General features: G+C 37.7%; 1 protein-coding gene across 1 annotated transcript in view; it reads right to left on the reverse strand.

The window, feature by feature from the left end:
• Rpn2 (Regulatory particle non-ATPase 2) overlaps positions 1-17,636 on the reverse strand; it is a 397,281-nt gene that overhangs the window by 22,248 nt on the left and 357,397 nt on the right. The window contains exons 13-14 of the mRNA XM_065352887.1: positions 16,094-16,210; positions 827-929 (exon numbers count right to left, since the gene is read on the reverse strand). Coding sequence (XP_065208959.1) covers positions 827-929; positions 16,094-16,210 — 220 coding nt within the window. The remainder of the gene's footprint in view (positions 1-826; positions 930-16,093; positions 16,211-17,636) is intronic.

Genomic DNA, 17,636 nt, shown 5'->3' on the forward strand with positions numbered 1-17,636 from the left:
ATTTGTACTCGCTCGTTCAGCCTTATTATTAAATCTCTCTCGGTTTCGCTTTTTCACATCTAAACGCCCTCCCCACCTCACCAAATTTCGTCCTCACGTCGGTGAATTTTTGCACCACGAAACCAGAAACGAACCAAGGAGGTCGTCGAAATCAACTGCGATAATTGCAAATATTCGATATGCTGCTGTTGGCTTCACTATAGAGACCTTTTCTCAGCTCTTAATGTCTTTCGTCCTGCGACAAAAAGATCTCAGTTTATTACTCGAGTACAACCTCTCACAGCAAATGGCTTCTTGTATACCAGATTCGAAGCTAATTGCTGTACAAAATCTCAACCCTTAGAATACCACATCGCATCGTCGTCGCAGCGTTCGAGGAATTTGAAATATTTACGTCGTCGTCTTCGGCCTGAGAATTATTCGTCCGGTCAAATCTGCGGACTGTGGCTTACTTATGTATAGTATAATCCTGCACATGTACCTTTCTCTCTTGCTATAGCAAAAGCATCTTCTTATGGTGGTATATACGAATAAGAATGTCTTAATTGAGATATCGAACAAGAAAGGCGAAAACGAGCGGCGACGGTGTTAAACTTTACGCCGAGTTTAGGGTCGCGATAATTGCTCCGGAATGAAGCTCCTCTCCACCTTTCTTCTTCATCGTTCATTCTGCTCGACTCTCGAGTTACTCTTACAAAATTTTCGTACAGTGGATAAGTTTTGATTGCTAGTATCCGATTAAGCGCGAATAAATGGTGGAGATTGAATTCGACGTAAGAATAGATTGATTATTTAATTATTTATAGGTACTAAAAGATCCACTTACCAGCGTCGATTATTCCTTGGGCGAGAATGGCTCCGAATTTAGACATGACGTCTTCGTGCTTGTCGGTGATCACTTTCGCGTACAGGGTTCGGAAGTCCTTGACCTGGGCACATAATTACGTTGGAAATTAGTTTCGAAATAGGTACATATAACACGAATGAGAAAGAATTAATGCAAGAATCGAACATTTATTGGTAAAAAGTGGGTAATCTATCTCCTGTTTTTAAATACAGAGTGTCTCGAAAGTTCTAACGTCGTTTTGAATTTTTTTCAAAGTACGTACACACGTATTTTGATCATGTTTGATGATTCGAGGGAGGAGTAGGAGGAGGAGGAGAAAGGTTCAGATGAGTTGGATCGAAAAAATAGGTCAAAATTTGAATTCAGCGCCACGAAATTATTTTTCACCTTTTCAGCCACTTTTTTCAAATTTTACATTGTTTCGATGATACTTATTTCATCGATTGTTTCCATTTTTAGAAATACATTATTGTGATTTTTAAGTTGTAAGTACATTCTGTTCAGCATAAGTACTTAACGAGAACTTCGAGTCATAAGAGATCTAAAATCAATTTTCAAGGTTGAAATTGATTTTTATCTCGAATATGATCGATCTCAAGAAATCCAAAATTACAAATGAATCGATGTTTTTGAGTTGGACTGATCGATTTTCAATCAAGACCAGTTTTTGATCTGTGATAAATAATGTATACACGAGAGTACGCACAATGATAAGACGTTTATTACATAACGAACATACATGAACTAAGCAACAATGTATCATTACATCGAGTACAGTGCAATACATATGGACAGGGGGAAAAGGGTGGTAAACGTAGATAAATTCGTAGGTAAATGGAGCAGTACCGCTACAAATCTTCCCCCCCTTTGAAAAAAAAATCATCACCGAATTAAAAATAGACAAAAACATGAGATCGATAATTAAAAATATAAGTAAAATTGCCAGTAGATTGAAAAATAGGATTTTTTTTTTTTTTTTCTAAAACATTTTAAAATTTTTTTATCGCTTTTCAACTAAAAAAGTATAAATTACATAATAATATTTAAAAGTTAAAATCTTAAACTAATGGTAACTTATCACACATTAAAAAAATACAATTTTTTTTTTCAAAATTTTTTCGTTTTTTTTTTTTTTCCACATTTTTCAAAATTAGGACCAATATACACGTAAATTAAAAATTAAAAAAGGTATACTACAGAACATAGTCCGCGAATCGGGCTGGTTTTTTTATCACTCTGCCCCTTGAAGTAACGGTGCTCGGAAGATCAAATGAGACTCTTCTTTGGGTAGAGGATGAAGGTGTTTGGGCAGGCGGTGGTGGAGGGACGATATCAGGCTCTTGAGGCAAAATGGTTGCATAATGATGGGATTTTTTCTTGAGAATTGGCGTAATTTTTTTTTCATTTTCTGCCTCTTCATCTGATAGGACATAAGCAGGCTTCAGTCTGTCAATAGAAACAGCATCCTCCTTTCCGTTGATGTCAATAAGAAAATATTTCTTTTTTCGACGGAGGACTGTGAAAGGTCCATCATATGGAGCCTCCAGAGGAGCTCGGACGCGGTCCACTCTAACGTAGACCTTTTTGCACTTCCCCAGGTCCTCACTTACGAATATTTTGCGATTTTGAAACTGCTTCGAGGCTGCAGGGCTGATTTTGCGAATGGAATCTCTCAACTTTTGTACATATTCGTAATTGTTGCTAATCGCCACCGGACCTGGGGAAATAAATTCGCCTGGGAGTACCAAAGGCCTACCAAATGCCATCTCCGCGCAGCTCACGCCTGTATCGTCCCTAGGGGCTGCTCGGAGACCGAGTAGGACCATAGGCAGTCCAGTTAGCCAGTTTTTACTGCCTAGAGCTCGAAGTGCCTCCTTCAGCCTCCGGTGGATTCGTTCCACCATGCCATTAGCCTTGGGGTTATAGGCTGTGGTCGAAATTTGATCGGACCCCAAAAATTTACATAATTCGCTCATCAGATCAGAAAGAAACTGCCTGCCTCGATCAGTAGTGATCCGCAATGGCACACCATACCTCGAGATCCAATTTTCAACAAACGCAGTAGCAACAGTAATGGCGTCCATACTTTGGATAGGTATTACCTCAATCCATTTGGTACTACGGTCGATCAAAGTAAGTAAGTATCGATGATAACGCCATTCTGAGAGCACAACAATATCTAGGTGAACGTGTTCAAATCGACTGCTCGGGGGAAATTTGCCAAATTCGGAGACTGTGTGGCGATGAGTTTTTACCCTTTGGCACTGGTGGCAAGTTTTCACCCATAACTTGACATCACGATTCATGCCAGGCCAATAGTAACGAATAGAAATTTTTCGAAGGGTGGCTCTCCTACCAGAATGGTCCAGATCGTGCAATTTGGCAAAAATTTCGCGACGCATCTTTTTTGGAACAATAGGCCTGCAGTGTCCGAGGTATTCGCTACATAAAAGGGTTGAACTCGAGTCTTCGACAAAAATTTCCTTCAAAACGTGTTGCCGGTAACCCTTTTGGCGCATATTTTTCACCTCGTCATCTGCCTGCTGGAAATTGGCCAATTTGGCTGGCAGGGAGATGGCTGAGAGTTCGCAGAGCTCAGGTTCAGGCCTACTGAGCGCATCAGCGACGACGTTATCAATGCCACTGGTATGAATAATATCCGTGCTATATTGCGAAATAAATTCAGCCCAACGTGACCTACGTTCGATTTTGATAGGTTTTTTTGTAGTGAAGAGATGGCATAGAGGTCTATGGTCTGTTACAATGGTGAAATGACGACCTTCGATCAAATTGGAGAAATGGTCAACTGCTGCATAAATTGCATACATTTCTCTATCATAAGTGCTCCAACGCTGCTGACTCTCATCTAGTTTCGCCGAAAAATAACCAAGAGGCTGTCGTTCGCCCTTCAAAATTTGCTCAAGGACTCCACCTACTGCAATGCCAGAAGCGTCAGTGCTCAACGAAAGTTCTGCATCATTGCAGGGAAAATGCAGTAAGGTAAAATTAACGAAAATTTCCTTGAGTCGCTCGAAATCTGCTTCTAGCTGAGGGGACCATTTCACAGGTGTTTGGTCGTTCTTTTTGGTGTGGCCCTTCAGTATGTCGTTGAACGGAGCTAAATGCTGAGCAGCATTTTTGCAAAATCGCCGGTAAAAGCCCAATATGCCAATGACGCGCCTCAGCCCAGTAATTGTTCGGGGCTTTTTCAACTGTTTAATGAACTGGACTCGCTCTTCGGTAGGTTGAAAAACACCATTTCCAATCAGGTGACCCAAGAAGTTGACCTGTTCGCAAAAAAACTTGCACTTTTTGTGGTTGATGGTCAAGCCAAACTTATTCAGGCGCTCGAAAAGGATGCGCAAATGTTGTTGGTGTTCGGCCTCGGAAGAAGAAAAAATAAGGATATCGTCCATATAGCAGAAGACGAAATCGAGACCAGAGAGAACAGAATTAATGAAACGCTGAAATGTAGCTGGAGCGTTTTTCAAGCCGAATGGCATTTGTTTATACTCGAACAGGCCGAAGGGTGTGATGACAGCTGTCTTTTTCACGTGCTTGTGGTAAATGGGTATATTGTAGAATGCTCGGACCAAATCAACACATGAAAAGACAGTTTTTCCGGACAACCGATTCGTAACATCACGTAAGTCAGGCAGTGGGTACCTATCTGGAACTGTTCTCTCATTTAATCGGCGATAGTCACCAGCAATACGAATTGCCTTCTTTTTGATAACCACAAGGGGTGAGGCCCAATCACTTGAGGACGGAGAGCAAGTGCCATTCTCCACCATTTTATCAAATTCTTGCCGGACCTCGGCCTCGATGTCAGGCCGCAGACGCCGCACTTTGTCATGCACTGGAGGACCATTGGTATAAATGTAATGGACAACATCGTGACTGGGTTTCTCGTGATATGTAGGTGGTCTCAGGAGTGCTGGGAATTCGTTGAGTAGCTCCTGGACACGCGGATCGTCATCTGCTGTGTGTACAAGATTGATTGAAGAGGAAGTAGAAAATCGTTTTGCACAAATTGCACTACACAGCGTCGAACCATCATAAATGCGTTGCTTGTTGAGATCGATAAGAAGGTGATAGTGGTCCAAAAAATCGGCACCGAGTATAGGTACATCCACGTCGGCAACCACCGCATTCCAGAGAAATTTTTTTGGCAAACCTATGTCGATTTGCAGTGCCGATAACCCATAGGTTTGGATGGGAGTGTTGTTGGCGGCTCGTAGGGTATAATCGGCAGGTACCACTGTTTTTGCGTATTTTTTTGGTATCACGGTGACATCGGAGCCTGAATCGACTAAAAAATACAGGTGAGTATTACGATCGTATATAAATAGTCGCGACGATCGAGGCACCTTCGCTGTCCGGCTCGTCACCCCGGCAGCAGGGTCTATTCGTTTTTTTCATACTGGTATTTACAACGAGGTGCGCACTTTCGCGCCCCTTCACCAAACGTGGTATGATACCAACAAATTCCATCAATCATCTCTGGACCAGAAGAGCGATTTCGCGATGCTGACCTGCCCCTATCATACGAACGGGCACGCGGACGATGAGGTGTGGGGCTGCGGCTGTGAGAACGATTACGTTCACGATGACGCGAGCGGCTATCACGCGTTTCTTTTGCAATTTCATTCACTTGCGCCTGCAAGTTTTGTAGCATAGATAACAGCAACTCGTTCGTAGCATTAGAAGCTGTCGTATTGGCGGGGGGAGGGGCGGCACTCGATGCTTGTTGCGTAGCAAGTACGTTCGCAGATTGAACCGAGGCAGTGGAAAACCCGTTGGATTCGTATGTCTCGAATAAACGATCGGCGAGCTTGGCTTGCTCGTCAATACCTGCCTCACTTACAGCCAAAAACTCGCGAGTACGTTTTGGCAACTTTTTTAACCAAATACTCTTCAATAAGTCTTTATCGAAATTCTCACCTGCCAAGGTACGAAGCTTGCCAAGGACGATACTCGGTTTTAGACCTTCTTCGACGTGTGTATCTTGTAAAAGTTTCGAGATTTCTTGAGACCTGGATTGACCATAGACGGAAGTTAACTTATCACGAGCTGAAGAGAACTTTTTTTTATCAGTTTTACTGCTGATCACATCGCAGATGTAGGAAAGTTGGTCTGACTCGAGGTGCTGGAGCAGGTTCGAAAATTTTGCTGCTTCATCTTCGATCTCGTTTGCGGTGAAAATATGCTCAACCGCTGCGAACCACGTTTTAGGGTCACTGGGGGTAAAACTAGGCAAGGTAAATCGAACCACTTTCGGAACTACGATCGCTTGAGCTTCACCAGTCATTTTGGAAAAAAATATTCTCGAAAATTACACGAAAAAAAAAAAAAATCACTGTCACGGTTGCCACTTGTGATAAATAATGTATACACGAGAGTACGCACAATGATAAGACGTTTATTACATAACGAACATACATGAACTAAGCAACAATGTATCATTACATCGAGTACAGTGCAATACATATGGACAGGGGGAAAAGGGTGGTAAACGTAGATAAATTCGTAGGTAAATGGAGCAGTACCGCTACAGATCGATTAAGACTTGAATCCGACTTTGCATTCGATCGTATGGGATCAACTTTCAATCATAGTCGAATTTTAATCGACAAGTCCAGTTTTATGACCAAAATTAATTTCTCATATCGAACGTAATCGATTATACGAGATCGAAAATCGCAAATAAATCGATTTTCAATCAAAATATTGTTTCTTGATTGAGAAGTTCGTCATATTTGAGTCTGAATTATTCATTTTTTATTCGACTATATGGGAGCGATAATCGCGAATTAATCGATTTTTGGAGTTGGGTCGATGAATTTTTGGGGATTTGATTAATTGATTTTCGATCATGATCAATTTTTGAGATTGAAGTTGATTTTTCATTTCGAACATAACCGATTACATGAGATCGAAAATATCAAATAAATCGATTTTTAGAGTTCGATCAATCGATTTTCGATTTATCGATTTTTGGAAATGGTAAATTTTTGAGCACCGAATCTATTTTTTGAGACTGAAATCAATTTTCAACATGATCGATTACATGAGATCAAAAATCGAAATTAAATCGATTTTAGGTTGAACAATCGATTGATCGATTCTCGATCCTGATCAATTTTTGAACGCCAAGTCTATTTTTTGAGAAATAATTGATTAATTTTTCATTTCGAACACAATTTGTCGCATATGATCAAGCATCGCAAATAAATCGATTTTCAGGTTCGATCAATCGATTTTCGAGTTTCGATTAATCGATTCTCGATCCCTGATCAATTTTTGAATGCCAAGTCTACGTATTTTGGAGAGTGAAATTGAATTTTAAAAATCGCAAATGAATCGATTTTTAGTGTTCGATCAATCGATTTTCGAGATTCGATTAATCGATTCTCGATCTTGTTCAATTTTTGAACGCCGAGTCTACTTTCTGAGAAATAAATTAATTTTTCATTTCGAACATAATTAGTCATTAAGATCAGACATCGCAAATAAATCGATTTTCGAGGTTCGATTAATCGATTCTCGATCCCTGATCAATTTTTGAACGCCAAGTCTATGTATTTTGGAGAGTGAAATAAATTTTCAATTTCAAACATGATTGATTATATGAGATGAAAAATCGCAAATAAATCGATTTTTAGTGTTCGATTGATTGATTTTTGAAGTAGATTAATCGATTCTCGATCCTGATCAATTTTTGAATGCCAAGTCTATTTTCTGCGAAAGAAATTAATTTTTCATTTCGAGCATATAATCTGTTATACATATATAAGATCGAAAATCGCAAATGAATCGATTTTCGAGGTTCGATTAATCGATTCTCGATCCCGATCAATTTTTGAATGTCAATTTTGTGTACCCCCTTTTCCCACCCTAATCAACCAAAAAGAATTGATTTTCGCCCCTTATCTGTTTAAAAAATCCAATTTTTTGCCAAACTTGCTCGTAAGCTCATGTTTTTTCCTGCCAAATTTTCCCAAGTCAAAAAGCGTCAATTTTTGGAAATATGTATCTATAGTTGAAAAGCATTCATGTTTGTAAATTGCCCGAAAAAACCACTGCTTTTGCCAAAATAGTCAAAAATTCTCAGAAAGTAATAAATAAGATAATTTTTTTGGTAAAATAGTTTGATGGTTGTAATTTTTCCAAAATTGATCAGAAATTTATACTTTTCTGCCAAAAATTTCAAAAAGCATTATAAAAATAATTAATTTGTTTCATTTTTTTTGATTTTTTTTTGAGGAAAGGAAAAAGTTCCACTTTTTTATCGTATGGGGGGGGGGGGGGTAAAAATATTCAACAATCTTTCTAATGAAAATAAACCCAGCTAATTCTTTGAAGGAAATTCCGATATTTTCATCATGAGGGTTTTTTTTCTTCAAAATTCAAAATCTAGACTTGAAGCCACCCCCACCCCACCCCCCAAATACAAAAATGTTCCTGAAGTAAATTGACTGTTTTTTAAATTTTTATTTCTCAATTTTCTGGTGGAATTTTTTTTACACGTTTTTTTTTGGCAAATTTGGAAAAAGCACGGACGAAATATTTAGTAATCACTGATTCCTGATTAGTGCAGCATTCAAATTTCTATCTTTATTTACGCGTTAAACATCTACATTGTGTGTAGTTGTACTCATCGTCGTGTAGTCACCGTGTAAAACAGCATCAAATGTAAAATGGAGATGAATATTCAGCGAAAAAAAAAAAAACAGCATTGTCAAAAGAACCGAAGGGTAGTCGATGTCGAATGGCAAAGAGAGGAGAAGGAGGGGAAATCAAACTGCATCCGACATGTTATAAATAATCGTACTGTACGTGTATGTGTACAAATCTGCATTCTCGTACGTAAAACCAAATACAAATACCAATTAACTAAAGTAATCAGTCGCAGTTTCCGGATAGTAAAAAAAATTACACTCGATGATATTTGTTTATCGACCGTTGTTGGCTCGTGCTTTTTAAATGTTTTTGGAAACAGTTTTCATAATTTTTTTTCCTCCTTCGTATTTCGTTTCCATTATTCTATACTACTGAACTATCCGGTATTTTTTTTTTTTTTTTTTTGCTGTGATGATGGAACAATACTTTGCATCGAGTTCTTATCGAATACGATGATCGCTTAATTAGTCGCGTTTAATTTGCGAAGATGACTTTTCAAATTTTTTAATGAATTTTTTTTTCTGTTCTGATTAGTTTTTCAATCTTTGTGTTCATTAATTACTTTGCGTTTATAGCTACTCGACTCGAGACTCGTGAGAGTATATTGTGTAGTTTGGTTGTATTGATCGGAATTTGGCGCGAGCTGTGATGTTTTATGGAAGTGGTGTTTTATAAAGAAATCCGTTTACCGAGAGTCAAAAGGAATAATTAATTAAAAGGACAAAACTACGAGAAGAGAGAGAGAGATGAAGAAAAAATATTTTTGAATAAATTTTTGTAAATTTAACCCCCTCCCCTCCAATTTTAATTAAAATAATGGAAAACTGGACTGACAATAATGGTGCTGATGTAGAATTTCTACTTGAGCTTTCAATTCGGTTCTCTCAAAACGCTCCTAACGAATATTTCTTCTAGAAAACATGAAAGGGGTGGTCGTAAATTTCTGACCAGAAATTAGAGATGAAAAATTCTGAAATTAGGTATAATTCGTACCTACAGAAGTACCTGCTCGAAATTAAAAATTAATTTCACTCTCCAAAATACGTAGACTTGGCGTTCAAAAATTGATCAGGGATCGAAAATCGATTAATCGAACCTCGAAAATAGATTGATCGAACGTTAAAATCGATTTATTTGCGATGTTTGATCTTATATGACAAATTATGTTCGAAATGAAAAATTAATTTATTTCTCAGAAAGTAGACTTGGCGTTCAAAAATTGATTAGGGATCAAGAATCGATTAATCGAACATCGAACATCGATTGATCGAACCTAAAAATCGATTTATTTTTGATGTTTGATCTTATGTCAAATTATGTTCGAGATGAAAAATTAATGTTTTTCTCGAAAAATAGACTCGGCGTTCAAAAATTGATCAGGATCGAGAATCGATTAATCGAACTTCAAAAATCGATTGATCGAACACTAAAAATCGATTCACTTGCAATTTTTGATCTCAAATAATCGATCATGTTCGAAATTAAAAATTAATTTCACTCTCCAAAATACGTAGACGGCGTTCAAAAATTGATCAAGGATCGAGAATCGATTAATCGAACCTCGAAAATCGGTTGATCGAACCTAAAAATCGATTTATTTGCGATGTTTGATCTTATATGACGAATTAAGTTCGTAATGAAAAATTAATTTCTTTCTCCAAGAATAGACTTGGCGTTCAAAAATTAATCAGGATCGAGAATCGATTATTCGAACCTCGAAAATCGATTTAATTGCGATTTTCGATCTCATGTAATCGATCATGTTAAAAATTGAAAATTGATTTTGGTCTCAAAAATAGATCCGGTGTTCAAAAACTGGCCATTACCACAAATCGATAAATCGAACCCCGAAAATCGATTGATTGAACTCTAAAAATCAATTCATTTGAGATTTTCAATTTTATGTAATCGGTAATGTTGGAAATGAAAAATCAAATTCAGTTTCAAAAATTGATCATGATAGAAAATCAATTAATCGAATCCCCAAAGATACATTGATCGAACTCCAAAAATGGATTAATTTGCGATTATCGCTCCCACATAGTCGAATAAAAAATGATTGATTCAGACTCAAACATGACGAAATTCTCAATCAAGAAACAATTTTGATTAAAAATCGATTTATTTGCGATTTTCGATCTCTTATAATCGATTACGTTCGAAATGAGAAATTAATTTTGGTCATATAACTAGACTTGTCCTTGAAAATTCGCTTGTTTAGAAAGATTCTGCCCATAAAATGAAAAATTTTCAAAAAATTTACACAAACATCAATTTTTTATTTTCCCCAATTTTTTTTTGAGGTGGTGCGGGGGGCTTCATACAAGAGAGCCAACATCATTTGGAGGTCCAACGAAGGTTTTCCCTTGAAAAAGGGAAGGGATTATCTACATAGAACAATTCTACAGTGCAAATGAGATATGTACCTACTTCCAAAAATGTTTCCTTGATTTCGATTTATTCCATTTTTTTTCATTTTTTCAACTTTAGGGGGCTCTTTTCTGGGGGGAAGGGAGAAAGATGGTTCGAAGGGTCGTTGAAAATTTATTCCTGAAAATGGGATTATTTAGAAAAACTCAGACGAAAAAACAAAGAATTTTGATGAGTTGAATTAATTTTTTCTCCAAGGAGGAAGGGGGCACCGACATCACTTTTTTTGCAAATGGAGAAAAATGAAAAATATAGGGAACTTGGTGGGGGGGGGGCGATGGAAAATTCCAACTTTGCAAAATAAGGTACTTATACCCCAAAGGTGAGCACATTTTCTTCATCAATTCGTCAAGTTTTGTTCAGACGCATAAATTATGTATAAGAAACCACCAGAAGGAGTCAACAAATTCTCTCATTAATTGAAATTTTCATCAATTCAACTACATTTCGTACAAATTTTCACAAATTTTCAAACAATTTAAAGCGAAACACATAAAATACATTATTTCTATCCCTCCATCCCCTACCCCCATCATCTCCAGCTTATTCACCTTTTCGCGTCCTTGAAAGTCGTAATTTCTCAAACACAATCCAGTACGTACGTAACGTACAAACTTCGACGAAAAGAAGACATCCCTCGCGAATGAATAAGACGAGAGAGAGAAGTAAGAAGAAAAAAAATGACAATAGAATTTAATCCGTATCGCAAGAATAAGAAACGAAACGAAAAGCTGGCAAAATACTACGAGAAACTTTGCAAACAGGCTCGATGAGCAAAGGGCAATATAGAGGAAGAGAAACAAGCCTTAATACGTAACACAAATTCAAGGCGTCACAAAGTGGTAAAATTTTAACAAACGACGCGACGGGTGCCCTGACGCGTACAAAACCACGCGACGCGACACATTGTTTACTTTAATTTTAAATGATATATTTCTAAACTGACGCGAGAGCTTCGGATGTAGATACGAATTGTGTATGAAGAAAGGGGGCCCTATAAAGAACGACGAACGAGCAATTTCGAGGTTGAAAAAATACCACACTGTCTGGAATAGAGAAAGAAAAGCGAAGGAGGACTGCCCGTGATTCTATTTCGATTTCATTCATTTCTGCAGGTTTTCAAAGACGCGATACTACAAGTGGTATTTAGAGACACGCCGAGTCGAGCATGGGAAAAAAATAGTCTAAAAGTTTTCCTTCTTCGACACACGGTCAGATAAATAGCCCAATTTAGTAACTCTTCGCTTTCTCCATTCGACTCCACAATAAGAGTAAAACATGGCACCCGTAAAAAAGGCGCCTGCCTTGCCGAATTTTTGGCCGCCTCCAAAGTCGAAACCATCATAAATCGTGCACCAAGTTTTTCGTAATTCGCTTAGCAAACCCGGACCCTCTCACCCTCTTCATTCTTCCACTATCTAAAATTTATTCTCGGCATAAGCGAAAGAAAGATTTTTTGCGAGCCGAATTAAGCCTCTCTAATTAGAGAGAAAGACGACGTTAAGTGTGAAGAAGAGTACATACGGGTACTTAGATGCGAAAAGATGATAACTATTATGATCAAAAAGATGTCGTGTCTTCGCAAAACAACGCTGCTGCGTACTTAGCTTCGTAATCGATAAAATTAAGACAAGGAGACGTTTTTGCTTCGCGTTATTAGCCATTGTTTCGAGTGAGAACCGAAACCGATACACATAAAATGAAAGAATAAGCGCGAATGCCTCCAGCCTCCACTATTCCGCGAACAAGGGTCGAACAAAGAGAATTTCCTCCAAGAAGTTCACCACGTTTGTACGCTTACGCTGAATATTAATTAGCGAGCTCGGTTACTCATGCGGTAATTTCCTCAGAGTAACTTTCGCGTAGAAAAAAAATTTCCAAGATAGTTTTTACTATATAAAAGATGGTGATACTTGAGTGGAGAGGGGGCACAGGGTATAAGACGGAACACAAGGATTCGGTTTCGGATAATCGCCTTGTACATTGATTGGATGACAATGAAAATGTCACACCATTGGAAAATGTGTTATTCAAAAGTTTCGAACGTGAGACGAAGTTCGTGAATAATAAGGATAAATATATGGAAATGACACGTATTGGTCAAGGTTCCTTTCCTTATGCCAGGTCACACAGAAACACGAGTCAAATCGAGTATAGGTACGAGGTAAGTAATAAGTATGCGAAATGGTTAAAAAATTCACATATAATCTGAATTCGTATTTTTTTATACGTAGAAGGAGGATGTGAGGGGGTGAAGGGGGAGAAAATCGAACTAACTGTAAAAACTATATGTACAATAATTTCAAAGCATTGGAACTTAATTATTTGATTTGCAGAAATCGTAATTCTGAATATCGAGTTTCATCAATTTTGAAACAATTTTCTGGCTTCTGATAGATTTCTTGACGATTTTTTTTAGACAATTTTTCAAAGTAATTTTCCGATGAAGGGAGGAGGAGAAGAAGAGAATTGCTCAGACGAATTTTGCCACGATTCTCAGAAAATTTCCTCGTGTAAGAGAGCTCTGATCCATTATCAAATTTTAGGAACGATTACTTGGGAGGAAGGGTGGCAAGTGTCATAAGGGGGAGGAGAAGAGGAAGAATTCCTGAATTAATGTTGACAAGATTTTGAGGAAAATTTTCTCTGATTTTCGTTTACAAAATGTCTCATAAATTTTTATATTCTTGATTGATCTCCTACGAATTTTTTGAAGACTTCGAGAAATTCCTTCACCTCTGAAAGTTCTGATGAATTTTTTTCAGTAATTTTTTGAGGAATTTTCCGGTTTGTGAATTTTGATTGATCTTGAACGATTTTTTGAAAGAAAAGAAGGGAAGCCGAGAGAAGAGGAAGACTTCCTGAACGAATTTTGTAACGAGCTCGAAATACTAATTGCTGACTTCATGAGGGCTCTGATCCATTTTTCAGGAATTTTTTGAAGTTTTTAACAGTTGTTGATTGATTTAGAACGATTTTTCGGCAGGAAGGAAAAGGAGAGGGAAAAGAGGAGAAATTCCTGAACGTATTTTTTCAGAATTTTGAAAACTTTCTCAACTTTTTGAAGGTTCTGATAAATTTTTTGACAATTTTTTGAGAAAATTCCTCAAAATTCTGACTCAAAAATAAAGCAAATTGAATTAATTTTTGTAGTTGAGTTTTTTCAACTTGGGAAGGGGGGCTACTAGAACCACTTTTTTGCAGATTGGGGAAAAATTAAAAATAGGGAATTACTTTCTCACCCGAGATAACTTTTGGGGGGGGCGAGGGGAAGAGAAAGGACGAGGAATTCCTAAATTAATTTAGTCACGAATTCTAAACATTTTTCGACCTTCTGAAGGCTCTGATTGCATTTTTCAGAGAAACGAATTCTAAACATTTTTAGACTTTCTGAAGGCTTTGATTGCATTTTTCAGAGAATTTACATCTTTTTGACTGAGCTCGAACAATTTTTCGAAAAGTAAAGAGCAGAGAAGAAGAGATGGGCACTTCCTAAATGAATTTTGAAAGAATTGTACGAAATGTCTTGATCATTTTTTTAAAGGCTCTGATGCATTTTCAACAATTTTTAAAGGGATTCCCGATTTTGATTGATCTGATATGTTTTTAAGGCAGGGAGGGAGGTAGAATTTTCAGAGAAGAATTTTCCAAAAAATTTTAACGAAAGTGACCTTTACCGATTGTTTGGGGGAAGAGAGGGAGAGAGGGAAGGACAGGGGAAATTTCTACATGAATTTTGTCACGATTTCGAAACATTTTCCCATCGATTGAACGCTGTTTGCATTTCAAATCATTTTTTGTAAAATTCTCCAATTTTCGATTCATTTTGAAGAGTTTTCTGAATACAGAGAAATGGGAAAGAGCATGAATTTGTTCACGATTTCAAAAAATTCCTCCATCTTTGCAAATTGTGTCTCGATTTCGAAGTCATTTTTTTGAGAAATTTGATGTATTCTTAAAAGAATTTTCAAAAAAATTTCAGATTTGTGGGAAGGAGGGTAGACGAGAGGAATAGGAGAGGAACAAGGGAAAATAACAACGAGAATTTTGCACGACTTCAAAAAACTTCTCGACTTTCGAAGACTCATACGGATTTTTTCATTGATTTATTTGTGGTTTGAAACGATCTTCAAAGTAACAGTTACAAGGAGGGGAGGGGGTCATAAGTTGCTAAACGACAAAAAAATGCACGTTTAAAAAAGTTGGGATTTATTTTACAAATTTTAATTTCAATAAATTTTCATTTTTTTTCAAAATTATGTACTTTTAAAAATTTTGATTAAATTCAAGCGTAATAAAAAATAACAGATAGGTATGTATTTTACACCATTTTATCAAATTTCAAACATTTCAAGTTAAATTTCAGAAACTTTTACTGAATTATAAAACAATAATTACGCAAATTCATTTCTTATGTACCTTCTCTTTTATTCCAAACCATTTTCACAATATTTCAAACAATTTGGACTTCATTTCAACAAGTTTATACAACATTTGAGTTTTGAAAATATTTTTTCAACTATTGCTTTTCTTTTTGTTCCTTCAAATAAAATAAATAAAACGAATTCTCGACCATATAAAATAATTTTTGGGAAATTTTATCTAGTCTGCTTCTATGATATTATAACGTTTTTTAAAATTACTCTAATTTTGCTTTCATTTTTCAAAAAAAAAAAAGGCAATAATAAAATTGGCGAGGAAACTCCACCAGTTTTCGATATTCGATCTTCAAAATCGATTGGTGTTGATTTCCCTCCTCAATCTCTCCCTCCCCTTCCTTTTTTCCTTCCTTCAAAAAATTATAATGTAATTCCCACCGATAAAGTTTCGCGTTGATTAAATTTCCTCACAAGAGTTCGATGATATAATTTCTTCATCAAAAAACTGAAAATCGTTCATTTTACAAAAATTCAACGAAACATTCGCGACCCTCAGTACAAGTCTAAGCTTTTCCTCAGCTTGGACCATTCCATCTGATCTTTAACCATTCTGTGGAAATTCCAATGGGTCAAGAGTGCCCCACAATTGTCTCTTCACCAACCCCTCTTGTATCCTTCATCTTCTACCTCCTCAGTTGTACAAAAGAGTAATCTAACATAGGTACTCGTATAAAAAAAATTAGATGACACTCACCTTAGGGCAGAGGCCTTCAGTTTGCTGAATCAAGATCATAGCAGAGGCGATCAACGCTCCTTGACGTACGAAATTCACAGAATCATTGGTCAGCGGATCCAATAAAGCGATAGCTTCCTGTGAACAAAAAAATATACAAACGTATTTAGACATAAAATTCAAATGAAACAAACCCACCATCACACAGAAGGTACAAATCGAGCCTAATATTTTCAAAAGCTTTCAACCAGCAATATAGTCCGTCATTACATAAAACCGCACATTTTTCGTCGGGGTGCAGAACAGATAGTAAAAAATAATCATAATCCCAGGTAAACGCTTCCAACAGCAGCAGGTATTACACGAGTAGGTAGTGGTAGCGAAGCATCGTCCTTCAAGCAGCAACAGTAACACTTACAGCCTCACACAGGGCATCGTATTTATGCAACCTTTTTCCTAATCCGATATAATAATTCACCGTAGAACGCAAATGGCGCAGCAGCCGCTTTTTCTATCTGTATACAAGGCAGACAGCTTTGCAAAAAAACAAACCCTGCAACATGGAGAGGGAGGGGAGGGAGATGAACCATAAAGAAAAATCCTGCTTCTCGTTTGCGCTTTTAGAACTGGCAGCAGTACAAGAGATTCGAGGGGAGGGGGGGAGAGAAAAAGTACCGAGACGAAATTACACGCGAATAGCGAGAGTAAATTCACAACTTAAGACGTTCTAATACCGCGTCATTTTATCAGGCTCTCTTTGCGGAAGCTTGGGTCTTTGGGTCGGTCGCTCGTCGTCGTGTTGCTTCATCGTTTCTATTTCATCGCTGCTGTCGCTGTCATCGTCATCGTCGTGGTTGCAAACGTCCACCATTGTACCGCATGGTAAAGGCTCTCGCGATGACAAACGTTTCAACATTATTTCAACAAACGTGTCTCGTGCGCCGTTCGAGCGAGCTTTCCCGACAATTTGCCAACGTGTTTGCATTAATCAAAATAAATGGCTGAAAAACACACATACTCGTACGTGTACGTGTACGAGTATCCACCTATGTGTAGTCGACACGATGAGGTGACCCTCCATCCAGCCCCCCCCCCTTTGCACTCATCACAAGCCCATTCTAGTATGTCTTGATGTCTTCGGTGTAAATTTCAAAATCTCGCCACCTCGACGCACGTTTCCATACTCGCTTTTCGGCCATAGCTTTTCACACCACAGCACGCAGTCTAGCTCTCACATAGCCGGCCAAACATCGTCGCATATTTCAATAATTATTACTTCCTTCGCACACTGGTGACCGGTGTGATGCTGAGAGACCGCGACCACACGACCACCGCACCCGCAGCGCAGCACGATGACAGCACGCAGCTATTTTCCTAATGTAACCAACAATTAATTTAATAATAATCGGCCAGCCGAGTATAATATACATAATACCCCTTGGCGTAAATACTCTCCTCATCGTGGTGTTGTCGTTGTTGCTTTGCTCCTTTATATGAATATAATTCATATCGTTCCGCCATTACGATTATAATACACGTTAACATATTCTCCTCATCGTAACTG

Source organism: Planococcus citri, chromosome 2 (assembly GCF_950023065.1).
Source record: "Planococcus citri chromosome 2, ihPlaCitr1.1, whole genome shotgun sequence".
Lineage (NCBI taxonomy): Eukaryota > Metazoa > Arthropoda > Insecta > Hemiptera > Pseudococcidae > Planococcus > Planococcus citri.